This window comes from Borostomias antarcticus, assembly GCF_949987555.1.
Source record: "Borostomias antarcticus genome assembly, chromosome: 3".
NCBI classification, from domain to species: domain Eukaryota; kingdom Metazoa; phylum Chordata; class Actinopteri; order Stomiiformes; family Stomiidae; genus Borostomias; species Borostomias antarcticus.
Genome location: NC_140236.1, coordinates 2,331,940 through 2,344,439, shown reverse-complemented (window position 1 = coordinate 2,344,439; position 12,500 = coordinate 2,331,940). Strand labels below are relative to the sequence as shown.

General features: G+C 49.3%; 1 protein-coding gene across 1 annotated transcript in view; it reads left to right on the top strand.

Moving 5' to 3' along the window:
• Positions 1-12,500, top strand: part of prdm16 (PR domain containing 16) — a gene marked incomplete at both ends in the record, with an annotated part of 28,123 nt that overhangs the window by 2,910 nt on the left and 12,713 nt on the right. Inside the window, 6 exons of the mRNA XM_084436231.1 lie at positions 4,284-4,386; positions 7,964-8,165; positions 8,315-8,480; positions 8,954-9,107; positions 9,457-11,053; positions 11,179-11,266. Of these exons, the coding sequence (XP_084292357.1) occupies positions 4,284-4,386; positions 7,964-8,165; positions 8,315-8,480; positions 8,954-9,107; positions 9,457-11,053; positions 11,179-11,266 (2,310 nt within the window). The remainder of the gene's footprint in view (positions 1-4,283; positions 4,387-7,963; positions 8,166-8,314; positions 8,481-8,953; positions 9,108-9,456; positions 11,054-11,178; positions 11,267-12,500) is intronic.

Here is a 12,500-nt window from a genome sequence, read left to right as displayed (position 1 = left end):
ACAGAATTGCAAATTATTTGATGGTTGTCGATAATGACCTTGTCTCAGCTTATTTGTCACATCTCTTACCTGTCGGCCGGAGATGAGTCCTTAATAATGTTGAGGGTGTTTTGCGGGCCGGTCCAGATAGGGAGGTGTTTTGCGGGCCGGTCCAGATAGGGAGGTGTTTTGCGGGCCGGTCCAGATAGGGAGGTGTTTTGCGGGCCGGTCCAGATAGGGAGGTGTTTTGCGGTCCGGTCCAGATAGGGAGGTGTTTTGCGGGCCGGTCCAGATAGGGAGGTGTTTTGCGGGCCGGTCCAGATAGGGAGGTGTGAGTTCCAGGGGCTTCCTCTACCGACCGCTGTGTTCAGACAGAACATTAACCTCCGACCCCCACGGCTCTCATCTCTCAAGATGCTCTCAAGTCGTTTGTCATAACAACACAAGTACCAGTGAGTCCCTGCCAACTCCTTCTGCTGGTCACTGAGAAAACACACACACACACACACACACACTCACCATCTCTACCTCATACATACACACAGACACACACCTCCACATACATATCGACACATGATAACACCCGTACACATTCGCATCAACCACAAAATCCAGATTGCAAATTCATTCTGAATCAGTAGCGAGTTCCCTACCAGATTCCACAAATGAGGGAAGTCTAGTTCCTGTGTGTGTGTTGCTGGAGAGGACAGAGTCTGAGGTACATAGCCTGTTTGTTAGCATGTTTTTACTCCCGTAATGCAGGATCACAAAGAGCGAGTGTGTTCCTCCACGTAGCCCAAAGCTTGCGCTCAGACAGAGAGCCATGTTGTCTCAATAGGAGAGAGGGGCTGAAGGAGACCCCCGCTCTCAGCCCAGACGAGCTGAACCCTGTCCACCCTCTTGTCACACGGTCCCCGGCCTTTTGTGTCTGGAGTGAACGGGCCCCCCAACGCTGTTTGATCTCCTCTTCTCCAGATTGATCACACACTCTGGGGATAAATAGGCTGTTTGTGTGTGTGTGTGTGTGTGTGTGTGTGTGTGTGTGTGTGTGTGTGTATGTGTGTGTGTGTGTGTGTGTGTGTGTGCGTATGCGTGTGTGTGCGTGTGTGTGTGTGGGTGTGTGTGCGTGCGTGTGTGTTAGCGCGCGCCCGCGTGTGTGAGGGGACAGTGGGGGATTATGCTAGTCCTTATAGCTGGCATTGATGGATGACACATCTGTCCCCTGGACACTCGAAAGAGACGTGGAGAGGTCAGGACATGTCTGAACGCTGTCAGACCCGTACTGTAGAGAGAGACGTCTCATATACATCACACAGACGTCCCACAGACGTCCGGAGAAGACAGGCCGAGACCAGGCCCAGCTGCGCAGCCCGTAGGGAGAGTCGAGAGGATATTTCTAAAGGAAACCGTCTTGATTGCTTTGACTGCGAGACTTTTGTCAAATGTTTTTTTTTTTCAAGGATTTGTTCATTTGTTTGCTTTGTATGCTTGTAAGATGTAGCCTAAAGGCTTGTCTGTTCTGTAGCCTAAGTATAGGGCGGTTTAAAATGCTATCTCACGTAAAACAATGTCTAAAGATACATTTATTAGTACATGTATAAAGATACATAGAAATAAATTTGATTTGAAAAGATTTCCTGGGAAACAAAACGCGTTTGTTTCCATAGTGTTACAGTGAAATGCATTATATTTATGATTCCATTAAAAATGCTGGTTTTATTATATCTGGATAAAGTACAGTGCAATGACAATTCTGTCAAATAAACAAAACGTAAGAACGTGTGAAATAACCAATTTGGCGTTGTATAGGCTATGGGCTACTTAATTTAAAATGTATTTGGTAGCTGCAACAGTTACTGTTGGTTGCATTTCTATTTCATTTCTATACCTATAGAGGTACCCTAATTTGGTGCTAGAGTGAGATTGATAAAACACTACTTACACGTCTCAGTTAGATAATGTATTCGATTCTGCATGACTTGTAGCCTAGGTGTAATAACGAAGTAGGTTTGATACCACTTATTCTGAGCGTATCCAAATGTTTCATGTAATTGTTTGGGTTTGTTGGCACAAATATGTGTACGCACGTGCACAAACCGTGAAGGGCATCTGGTGAAAGATAAGAAGTAAAAACAGGTGTACGGATCTTGTTTAAAAGCATAAACTAAAACACATTGCTCAGCGTTTGTTCAGAGAGACTTTTAAAAACACTTACTACGGCGCGCGAGACCCCACCGTTTTAATCGCAGGCGCGCGCGCGCTGGCGTGTGTGTGTGTGTGTGTGTGTGTGTGTGTGTGTGTGTGTGTGTGTGTGTGTGTGTCTGTGTCTGTGTGTGTGTTTTGAAAGTATTTGACCACGCTAGATACATTATTTCCATCAATAATAGATTAATCTAGCGGCCAGCGCGGGGACGGACATGCGGGGAGGGGTCTCCTCAGATCAGTCAACCCTCTGGTTGGAGATAAGCAGGGAGGAGTGGCCGTCGGGTGAGTTCGGCAATAGGGAATCACTAATGAGAGCTCGACCATCACCTCATCATCAAAGACGCGCTCAGACTGACTAGAGAGTGGAAGCATCGGCTGGAGCTAGGGACCCTCCTGCCTCCTGCCTGCCTCCCTGCCGGGGACGCGTCTCCCTCTCCCCGGCCCTGCCGCCCCAGACCCCGGTCTCAGATACTATGGGTTGTGTTGCCAACTCCACCGGGACAGAAGTGCTATTGCAACTGGAGGCTCTAAGATCCGCCGCGCAACTTTCTCAACTCTATCAACTCACGGAAGACAGAAAGGTCAGATAAAATGTGAGGCTTGTGTGTAGTCTACTATCAGGTTAATAATAACAATAGTAGCATAATAATAACAATAATTATAATAATATCATCATAATAACGTGCTAATAATGATACGTATTATTAACTAGTTTGATTGAATAGCCTAATTATTGGAATATTTTATTTTGCTTATTTTTATTTTGCCGTAGCCTTTTTGACCCAATCTGCAACACACCTTGTTGACAACATCGCATAAGGCCGATAAGGCCGAAGTCTTGATGCAGTTAGTGTAGTTTTTTTGCGGTCCTTTTTCTGTGTGTGTGTTGGTGTGTGCGTGTGTGTGCGCGCGCGCGTTTGTGTGTGTGTGTGTGTGTGTGTGACTTTGACTGTGACTGTGTGCGCTACCTGTTTCTAATTTAGTAGTGAGCGCCCCCATGTGTCCTCAAAGGACATTGCAGGCTGCTTGGTAGAGTTGGTTTCATATGCATCATAGTACATTGCTTATTGTTGGTCTTTCTCGTTTTGTTCAAAATTCAGCCACATTTGATTTGCTATTCAGTTAAATATTTGTATTAATGTGTATTAATCCACATGTTTTTTTCAACCCAAGTGAATTAGGGCCTCACAGGGTAATGTCTTAAATCTCTTCATTTACCTAGATGTTAAATAGGCTACAAAAACGTTCATTGCACCCTATATTTTGTGATAAATCAAGTTCATTGTAGTCACACTGTTATGTAGAACGAGTTAATTTCCCCTCTTCGCTGACGGTGCTGTGCGTTTAACCAGCCCACCAGACAGGCTTTCTGCTTTTTATCTTCACAATCGCACCTGGTCACAATCTGAAGGCCTACTTTCATTCTTTTTTTCAAGTGAAGGTTTATGCTCGCCGAAATAATTGCTTGTAGTCTAGAAACAGATGGATTCAATATATTTTATAGGCTGTGTGATAACGACGGTATTTAATTGTGTAGACATTTTTCCTTTTACCTTTTATTGTAAAGCTAAGCTCATGGCTTCTATAGGTCTACGATTTGTAATTTCGATATTTAATGTCTGCGAATCGGCAGTACAGTCATATGTTTTTACCAGTCTAGTAAGTTAACGTCAGAATAGCAGACAATATTAAAAATGAAGGCTACAGTAGCCTACAGGCTATACAAGGCCCATTGTAGCATATAGAGTAGAGTTGGATACTGTATCCTAATGAAAATTAAGCTGCATTAGGCTATTCAGACTATCAATTACAGACATTTTAGTTACATTGGTCTATTTTCAATTTTGGCAAAATTATTAGAGATAATGCCATTGGTAGGTTTGGCCCAATGTAAATAAAAAGCTTATAATGATAAACTGACGTTATCAGACAATTACTTGATTAGAGTAAATCGCAGAGGATGCATTCTCCTATTTAGGACTTGACCTCAAACACAAATAGCTTTATTTATATTGGCCTATATTTAATCTAAATATTGTCTAACCAGTCATAAGAGTGAACCCTAACCCACTTCTTCTCCCCACTTCTCTCTTTTGCAGATTTATTATAAAGCTATTAGGGATATTGAAGTAGGGGAGGAGCTGCTCGTGTATATGAAGGACGGGATCTTCCACGAGGGATCGATGGCCCCGAACTTAGAAGGTAAGATGAATGCGCATCATTAGCGCCCATTTTAAACACACTCAACCACCGCGTGTTGTTGTCCGCGCAGCCGTAACCCCGCGGGCCCGCATGCTACAACACGACCTCTCACTGCAAACATAGCTTCATTTCACTGCTCTGATATTTAGATCAAGCTCCACGCTTTGGTGATTGACATAAAATCATTTTTGGGGTGCTTTGCTTTAATTATTCTACTAGATTGCTGTTTTTTACTGTTTGCGTTTTGCCTGTAATAGAATGCTTGACTATATATTTTTTTAATTCAGAATCTAATATTTCGTGATGTTCGGTCAATCTTTCACATTAGAATTATAATGACAATTTAGACTGTTAGGGTATTGGCTGAAGGCATTATTATGACAGTTTGTTTCACTGTAGGCCTATTATCAGTGGAATAAAACGTTTTTGCAGTAAGTTTTTTTTTGGGGCTGAAACACTGCTTGTGATTTGATTTCAAAATAGCCCACATCAATTTCGATATGGTTCATTCACCATTTTCTGAATAATAATTGCTTCAATATTATTGAAACTCGGCTTTGAAGAGAATACAGCACCAGGTTTAATGGATTGACACAGTCCAGGGATCTGCACATGTCTAATGTATAAGGTAGCCACTCCCTTACCTCAATAACCAATTCATTTGGGAGAATAGATTTTAGACTGAATAGATTTCAAACTGAATAGATTTTAGAATGAATAGATTTTAGCCATGATGTAGATTTTTTGTCATGGACTAGATGTCAAAGAGAATAAAGCCAATATGCTATGTCTTACACCAGCTTTGATCCAGGTATTTGATTTTGATCAAGGTTTTCAAAGTTTGCTTAATCAGAATAGGGGCCCAGTTGATTTCCAACATCTTGGTCTCATTGTTGTGAAGTGGGGTTGTCGGTTAACATTGTTCTGTTGTGTTTCGTGTTCCTGATGGTTGGGACAGAACTAGGTATTTGTGAGTCTGAGATATTTTCTGAATCACACAAAACGTTTTCTCAGAAAGATAGATTTCCTAAGATGTGTTTGCCAGGAGAGCAGAGCGGAAGGGGATCAGAGAACAGACAGAAAAGAGACTCACTTTTTAAAAAAAGAAGGGAAAACTAAAAGAGTGAGGCGGCTCAAGAGAGTGTGAAAGACAGAGAAGGAGCACAAGAGGTTGAGAGGGCAGGACGGAATGAGTAGAGACAGAGAGAGAGTGTGTGTGTGTGTGTGTGTCTGCGTGTGTGTGTCTGCGTGCGTGTCTGTGTGTGTGTGTGTGTCTGCGTGCGTGTGTGTCTGCATGCGTGAGTGTGTGTGTGTGTGCGTGTATGTGTGTGTCTACATGCGTGAGTGTGTGTGTGTGTGTCTGCGTGCGTGCGTGTGTGTGTCTGCGTGCGTGTGTGTGTCTGCGTGCATGCGTGTGTGTCTGCGTGCGTGTGTGTGTGTGTGCATGAGTGTGTCTGTGTGTGTGTGTGTGTCTGCGTGTGTGTGTCTGCGTGCATGCGTGTGTGTGTGCATGAGTGTGTGTCTGTGTGCATGAGTGTGTGTCTGCGTGCATGTGTGTGTGTGTGTGTGTGTCTGCGTGCATGTGTGTGAGTGTGTGTGTGTGTCCGTGCATGTGCGTGTGTGTGTGTGTGCAGGGGTGAGTGTGTCTGGGAGAGCGTCGGGGGGGAGTCGGGGGGGGGGGGGGGGTGCTTGGCGGCGAGGTGCTCGTCTGGCTTATCGAAGCAGGAATTTGGAGTGGGTCTGAGGAGTCCCCTGAGATCTCACCCATGCTCCCAGATTAGACGCTAAACTGCACATAATTGTGTTCCCCTTCTTCTCTCAGAGAGCCATTAGTCTCCCATTTATGAGTACCTCAACACACACACACACACACACACACACACACACATACTGATGGAGTGTTACTGATGGAACCCATAGATAATGGGACCAAATGGTTGTTCTGGGCCTCGGAGGGGGGGTCCAGCTGCTCTACCTGGCGCGGTCCAGCCAAGACCCGCCATCGAGCCGCTAAATCCACTCTGACCTCTCGGCGTTCCTCCTCCAGCGTGACGCTGGCGTTCTTGAAACCGTGCCCCCTTTTTGTCAAAAGACAGCCAAGAAAAAAAAACCAGGACAGGTTTCTGTGTTCCTGCTTTAGAAGCAACATGTCTTTCGTCCCTTCAAATAAAGTTTGGTTTGATTTGACAAAGCCCGCCTGCATGTAATAAAGCATTAATAAGGCCTTTATAAACCTTTTCATGGAAACATGTAAACATGTCAAGGTGATGCATAAAAATATCTGGGCACTGAGGTGGTTTTTATGCTAGAGTGGAACATAACCAGCTCTCTCACTGTAAAACACTCACTCTCGATGAAATATGTGCAATTGGTGGCAGCTGCATTCACCGAAGAACATTTAAGTTCAGCTAGAAGTAATGGCCTATGGTGGCCAGAGGGCCATTTATTTAAATCCCGCTTGGACACCGCTGTTGCTACACTTGCGCTCTTTTCTTTAGTGAGTCAGACATGTTTCAGTCGAATAAATGGATATGTACAGAAGAGACCACGCGAGCCGTGACCTGTAAGTCATATTGGATAAACTCTTTCAGCCGAGTTTGAAATGACTGATTGTTTGGGAGGGTGGGGCGCTGGGGGCGCCGGGGTCGGCGCATGCGGTGCCCACTTGGGTCACGGTACACCGGGCGCACGAGGCCTGAGCGCAAAGCATCATGGGACGGGCGCCACGGCGTCCTCCGCTTTCCCCTCTCTGTGGAACACACACACACACACACACACACACACACACACACACACACATACACACACGCACACCTAACCTCCACTGGGCTTTCCCTAAGCTGTTGAACTTGGCGTCGGACTCAGGAACCTGGCTGGAACGCTCTATTCATTTGACCTTGGTTGTGAGGAGTATTGTTAAGGTTATCGGCCTAGAAAAGGAAGACCAGCCCGTATTGTTTCCCCAGAGAACCATTAGACCCTCTCAACTCTGGCCCTTGGCAGGCCTAACAACCAATTAGCCATGTTAATGAAGTCCAGACTTTATTTTACTGCTAATTGATTTTACGTTTTATGAGAATGCCAATTGGAGCGGTGTTGTTCTAACTGTTTGAGTGTCGGCCTGATTAGACTTAGCCGGCTCAGTGAGAGGTGCGCTAGCGGATTGATTTTTATTGCAAACTAAATGTTCTCACACAGAAGAGTATCCGTTTCTCTACCCTGACGAGAGAAGCTGAGGAAAAGCTGTGGAAAAATGTGTAGTTCTTAGGTGCGTACATTAGTTCTCTGGCTGCATGTTTGCTGGTTTCATATCGTCAATCAATCAATCAAATCCTTTATTTAACCACATAGGCATCATTGAGATTAAAATCTCTTTTTCAAGAGCGATCCGGCCAAGAAGGCAGCAGAAACAAAGTTACAGCAATAAAGGAAACATAACAACAGACATACTTTCACAGCAAGAATCAGTTGTAGGGCAAGTTATCAAACACAGTTGCACTGACCACTGCACAGTTGCACTGTTGGTTTGTAACAGCCTCCCGTGTCCCTGTGCGTGTGTGTGTGTGTGTGTGTGCAGATGAGCAGATGTACCGCTGTGACGACTGTGACGAGCTCTTCACCTCGGCGCTGGAGCTGCGGCGCCATCAGAAGTACTCGTGCTCAAGCTCCGCCTCCCTCTACGACACGCTCAGCGAGGACTTCAAGCAGGAGCGCGAGGACAGCGACGAGGCCGTCCACGAATGCAAAGACTGCGAGAAGATATTCCCCAACGAGTACAGGTGAAACCACCAACACACACACACACACACACTCACACAATTCCAAACTTGACCACAGTCTTCATACAATTCAACTAGCGACTCCGCTACCTTGATCATCTACCGGCCGGCCCTGGTGACGGACGTTTGCCCTCTTCCCTGTCCCCTAGTCTGGGTCAGCACATGATCATACACACAGAAGAGCGAGAGTACAAGTGTGACCAGTGCCCCAAGGCCTTCAACTGGAAGTCCAACCTCATCCGCCACCAGATGTCACATGACAGCGGCAAGCGATTCGAGTGTGAGAACTGTGATAAGGTACAGCACACACACCACGTAAGTTGTCCACACAACACACAGGCTTCAGCTTTGCACCACATTGTTCAATTCGAGAGCGAAAACAGCCACTTTGGGGACTTGAAGCGAATGAGTAGTGCTTTATTTTTGGTCTTACTGTAACGCCGTTCTTATGGCGGTAGTTTGTTTGTGTGGAGGTACAGTGTGGCTCCACTGCACAATTTCGCCATCATTCAATCTGTTGCGATGCCAAGTCTACTTTTACTAGCGATCGGCGAAAAATGTTTCACCGAATCCTTCATCAGGCTAGTCGCTTCTAGCTGAGGGACAGATTCTGTCTAAAGTCCCGCGATAAAGATAAAATAGGTTTTCTACAGAAGCGTCAACACACAGTGGATAGATGGCGCCACTCAACTGTCAATAACTGCTGCGTAAATCTGTGTGTGCACATACATACATACGTGTGTGTGTTTGCGTACGTCCGTGTAAACTTGAACCCCTGACCCCTCCAGGTGTTCACCGACCCCAGCAACCTGCAGCGCCACATCCGCTCCCAGCACGTAGGGGCGCGCGCCCACACCTGCCCCGAGTGTGGCAAGACCTTCGCCACCTCCTCGGGCCTCAAGCAGCACAAGCACATCCACAGCAGTGTGAAACCCTTCATCTGTAAGTGTGAGCACGCAGGTGACCAGGCCTGGGCGCCGAGGGTGCAGTAGAACACAGTAGAACACAGTAGAAGCCCCCGGATGGAGGTCTGCTCCGAATCCCCATAGAAGGACGCCGAAGGAATGTTGCTTCCTGTTGCGCACATACCGTGCAAACGACACAATGTTCGCTATTCAATCAGTGACGTAATGTAATGTTTGTTGCCAGTAACATGCAAGTCTAATTTAGATGCAAGTCTATTAAATATATGTCTATATTTTGTGTGGCTTGTTGATCCGGTACCCAGAGTTAGTGACAGTGTTTAAATGGGCTTAACCAGGCCCTTGTGGGCTGTGTCCTGTCCCCCCAGGCGAAGTGTGCCACAAGTCCTACACACAGTTCTCCAACCTCTGCCGCCACAAGCGCATGCACGCCGACTGCCGCACTCAGATCAAGTGCAAGGACTGCGGGCAGATGTTCAGCACTACCTCCTCCCTCAACAAGCACCGGCGCTTCTGCGAGGGCAAGAACCATTACGGCGGTCCGGGGGGGATGTTCACCCCGGGCATCCCCATGAGTTCAAGTCCCATAATGGCCAAGTCCAAGTCCCTCCACCCCCACCTACCCGCCCACTCGGGTCTGGGTTTCGCCGACTACTTCTCCACCAGACCTCACCCCCACGCCGGGCTGCCCTTCTCCCCCGGGCACCCGGGGTTCCCCTCGCTATCGCACGGCTTCCCGGGGATCTTCCCCACGTCGCTGTACCCCCGGCCGCCGTTACTGCCGCCCAGCGCGCTGCTGAAGAGCCCCCTAGGGGGCGGCGGGGGGCATGACGGCAAGGTGCCCCGGAGCCCGATGGACGCCCCTGGGCTGTCCCTGGCGGGCTCCGTGAACGCCAACAACGGCGGCGGCCAATCGGACGACAAGGAGAGGGAGGCCAAGCTGGATCTGTCCCCCTACGGCGAGGGCAAGGCCAAGGGCAAGATGGCCGACCTCTCGGACGGCAGCGACCTGGAAGACGTCAACACCACCAGCGGCACGGACCTGGACACCACCACCGGCACGGCCTCGGGCTCCGACCTGGACAGTGACGGCGAGAGCGAGCGCGAGCGCAGCGGCAAGCGGAGGAAGGCGTCGGGCGTGGCGTCGGCGGGGGCGGCGACGGGGGCGGGGCAGGAGGCGGGCCGGGCGGACGACGTGAGCAGCGGGTCGGTCTCGGCCGTGTCGAGCTCGGGGAACCTGGCGTGCGACCGCCCCTTCTTCTCCCAGCATTCCTTCTTCCCGCCGCCGGACGAACAGGCGCTACCGCCCACCGGCGCCAACGACTCCATCAAGGCCATCGCCTCCATCGCCGAGAAGTACTTCGGACCGGGTCTAATGGGCCTGCAGGAGAAGAAGATGGGCCCGCTACCGTACCATTCCATGTTCCCCTTCCAGTTCCTGCCCAACTTCCCCCACGCCCTCTACCCCTTCCCCACGGACCGGAGCGCCCTCAACCCCGGCATCTTCTTCAAGTCCGAGCCCAAGTCGCCCCGCGAGCAGCTGCTCAAAATGGCGGCCGCCCCCGCCGCCGAATCGCCCTTCGACCTCACCAACAAGTTCAAAGAGGCCAAGGCGGCCCCTCCCACCCCGACGAAGCCCGCCCCTCCCAGCGGCGGCGGGCCCCTCCCCCTCCCCGGCGGCGAGGAGCAGCCTCTGGACCTGAGCATCGGCAGCAGGAGCCGGGCCGGACACAACGGGGTGGTGGCGGAACCGCAGAACCGCAAGAACCACATCTACGGCGTCGGGAAGGACGTGGCGGCCAAGGAGGAGCACCCCGGCGCCCGCCTGCACGCCCAGGTCCAGCACGCCCAGGCGCTGCTCCAGGCCGGGCTCCCCCAGCACCACAACCCCCTGGCCCAGCAGACCCAGCAACCCTCGCTGCACTACGCCAAGCCCTCCCCCTTCTTCATGGACCCCATATACAGGTATTTCTGACCCGAGTAGACCAGAGAACCCCCCCCACCCCCCTCTCACGATCCAGGACCGCCCCCCGTGCGGACCTCTGACCTTTGACCTTGGTACGTAACCCTTTGCCTTGCTGTCCGTCCAGCAGGGTGGAGAAGAGGAAGCTACTGGACCCTGTGGTCGCTCTGAAGGAGAAGTACCTGAGGCCGTCGCCGCTCCTGTTCCACCCGCAGGTACACACACACACACACACGCACACGCACACACACACACACGCGCACACACACACACACACACGCGCCCACACACGCGCACACACACACGCACACACACACGCGCCCACACACACGCGCACACACGCAAACACGCGCACGCACACACGCAAGGGTACAGAAACAATCATGTATATACCACTTATATCAAAATCAATATATCTATCTTTAATGTTAATGCATTAGGTCCACCGAGAGCACTAGAGTGGCAGATAATCTAATCTGTTTATTTTCATGACGTGTATCGTGTGAAAAGTCTGTTCTCCCACGCGTCCGAGAGCGTTGACAGAGCCCTCCTACCACCATTCCAGATCCGTGATGTTATTTCTCAAGGGTTTTCGTGCAATTTCTTCCTTTGTTTACCGAATGGCGCCTCCATACACTGCCTCCACCTTGCCCGTAAGACACGGAGTCTGTTATCGCTCGCCTTTGATAACGAGCCACATTGTTTCGGCTGTCCCCAAACACGCCCCGCCTCCACAAATCACTACGACGACGAGGAACGATGGTAGTAATGAGAGGTATAGTGCGCTTTTTCGAAATCCGAGGCGAGCTATCCCACGAAACCGCTCGGCGCTGCTAAACTTAGTTGGGGCATTGTTCCTGCACACTGGGAGCTGATAACTTCCCCTGGAGGGTTTTTTTCTCGCTGGCTTGCTAGATAATAGCAGCGTGTCCATCAAGGACATCCTGTGTTTGTGTTGGGGAGAATGGGGGGCTCTCGTTGGGAAACTTGTTTTATCTGACCTGGAAATCTGGGTCCTCTATTAATCGCGACTTGGCGACGCGCGCACACACACACACACACACACACACGAGCGTAGACCTACGTGTAAAGGAATGCGGTGTACGTGCGCCCGCGTGCCAGCCTAGGCCTTGTTATGTTCTGTAGACTGCTCAGCGGGTTCCTCCCCCCTGTGCCCGCGCATCTGGACGGATTTCACACATCGGAACCACGTTCCCCACAAGTTCCGTCTGGAGAACGCGTATAGATCGTATAGAACGTCAATTAAGGAAGTTGAGGAACCGTACACCTGGATTCTTCATTTCATTTCACACCTTTATTTATGAGGTTTCCCTCATTTACAGTGTTGACGAGTTCACACAAATACATAAATAACAACAGAACAAATACAATACACAATAATAATAATAATAATAATAATTATTATTATTATTATTATTATTATTATTA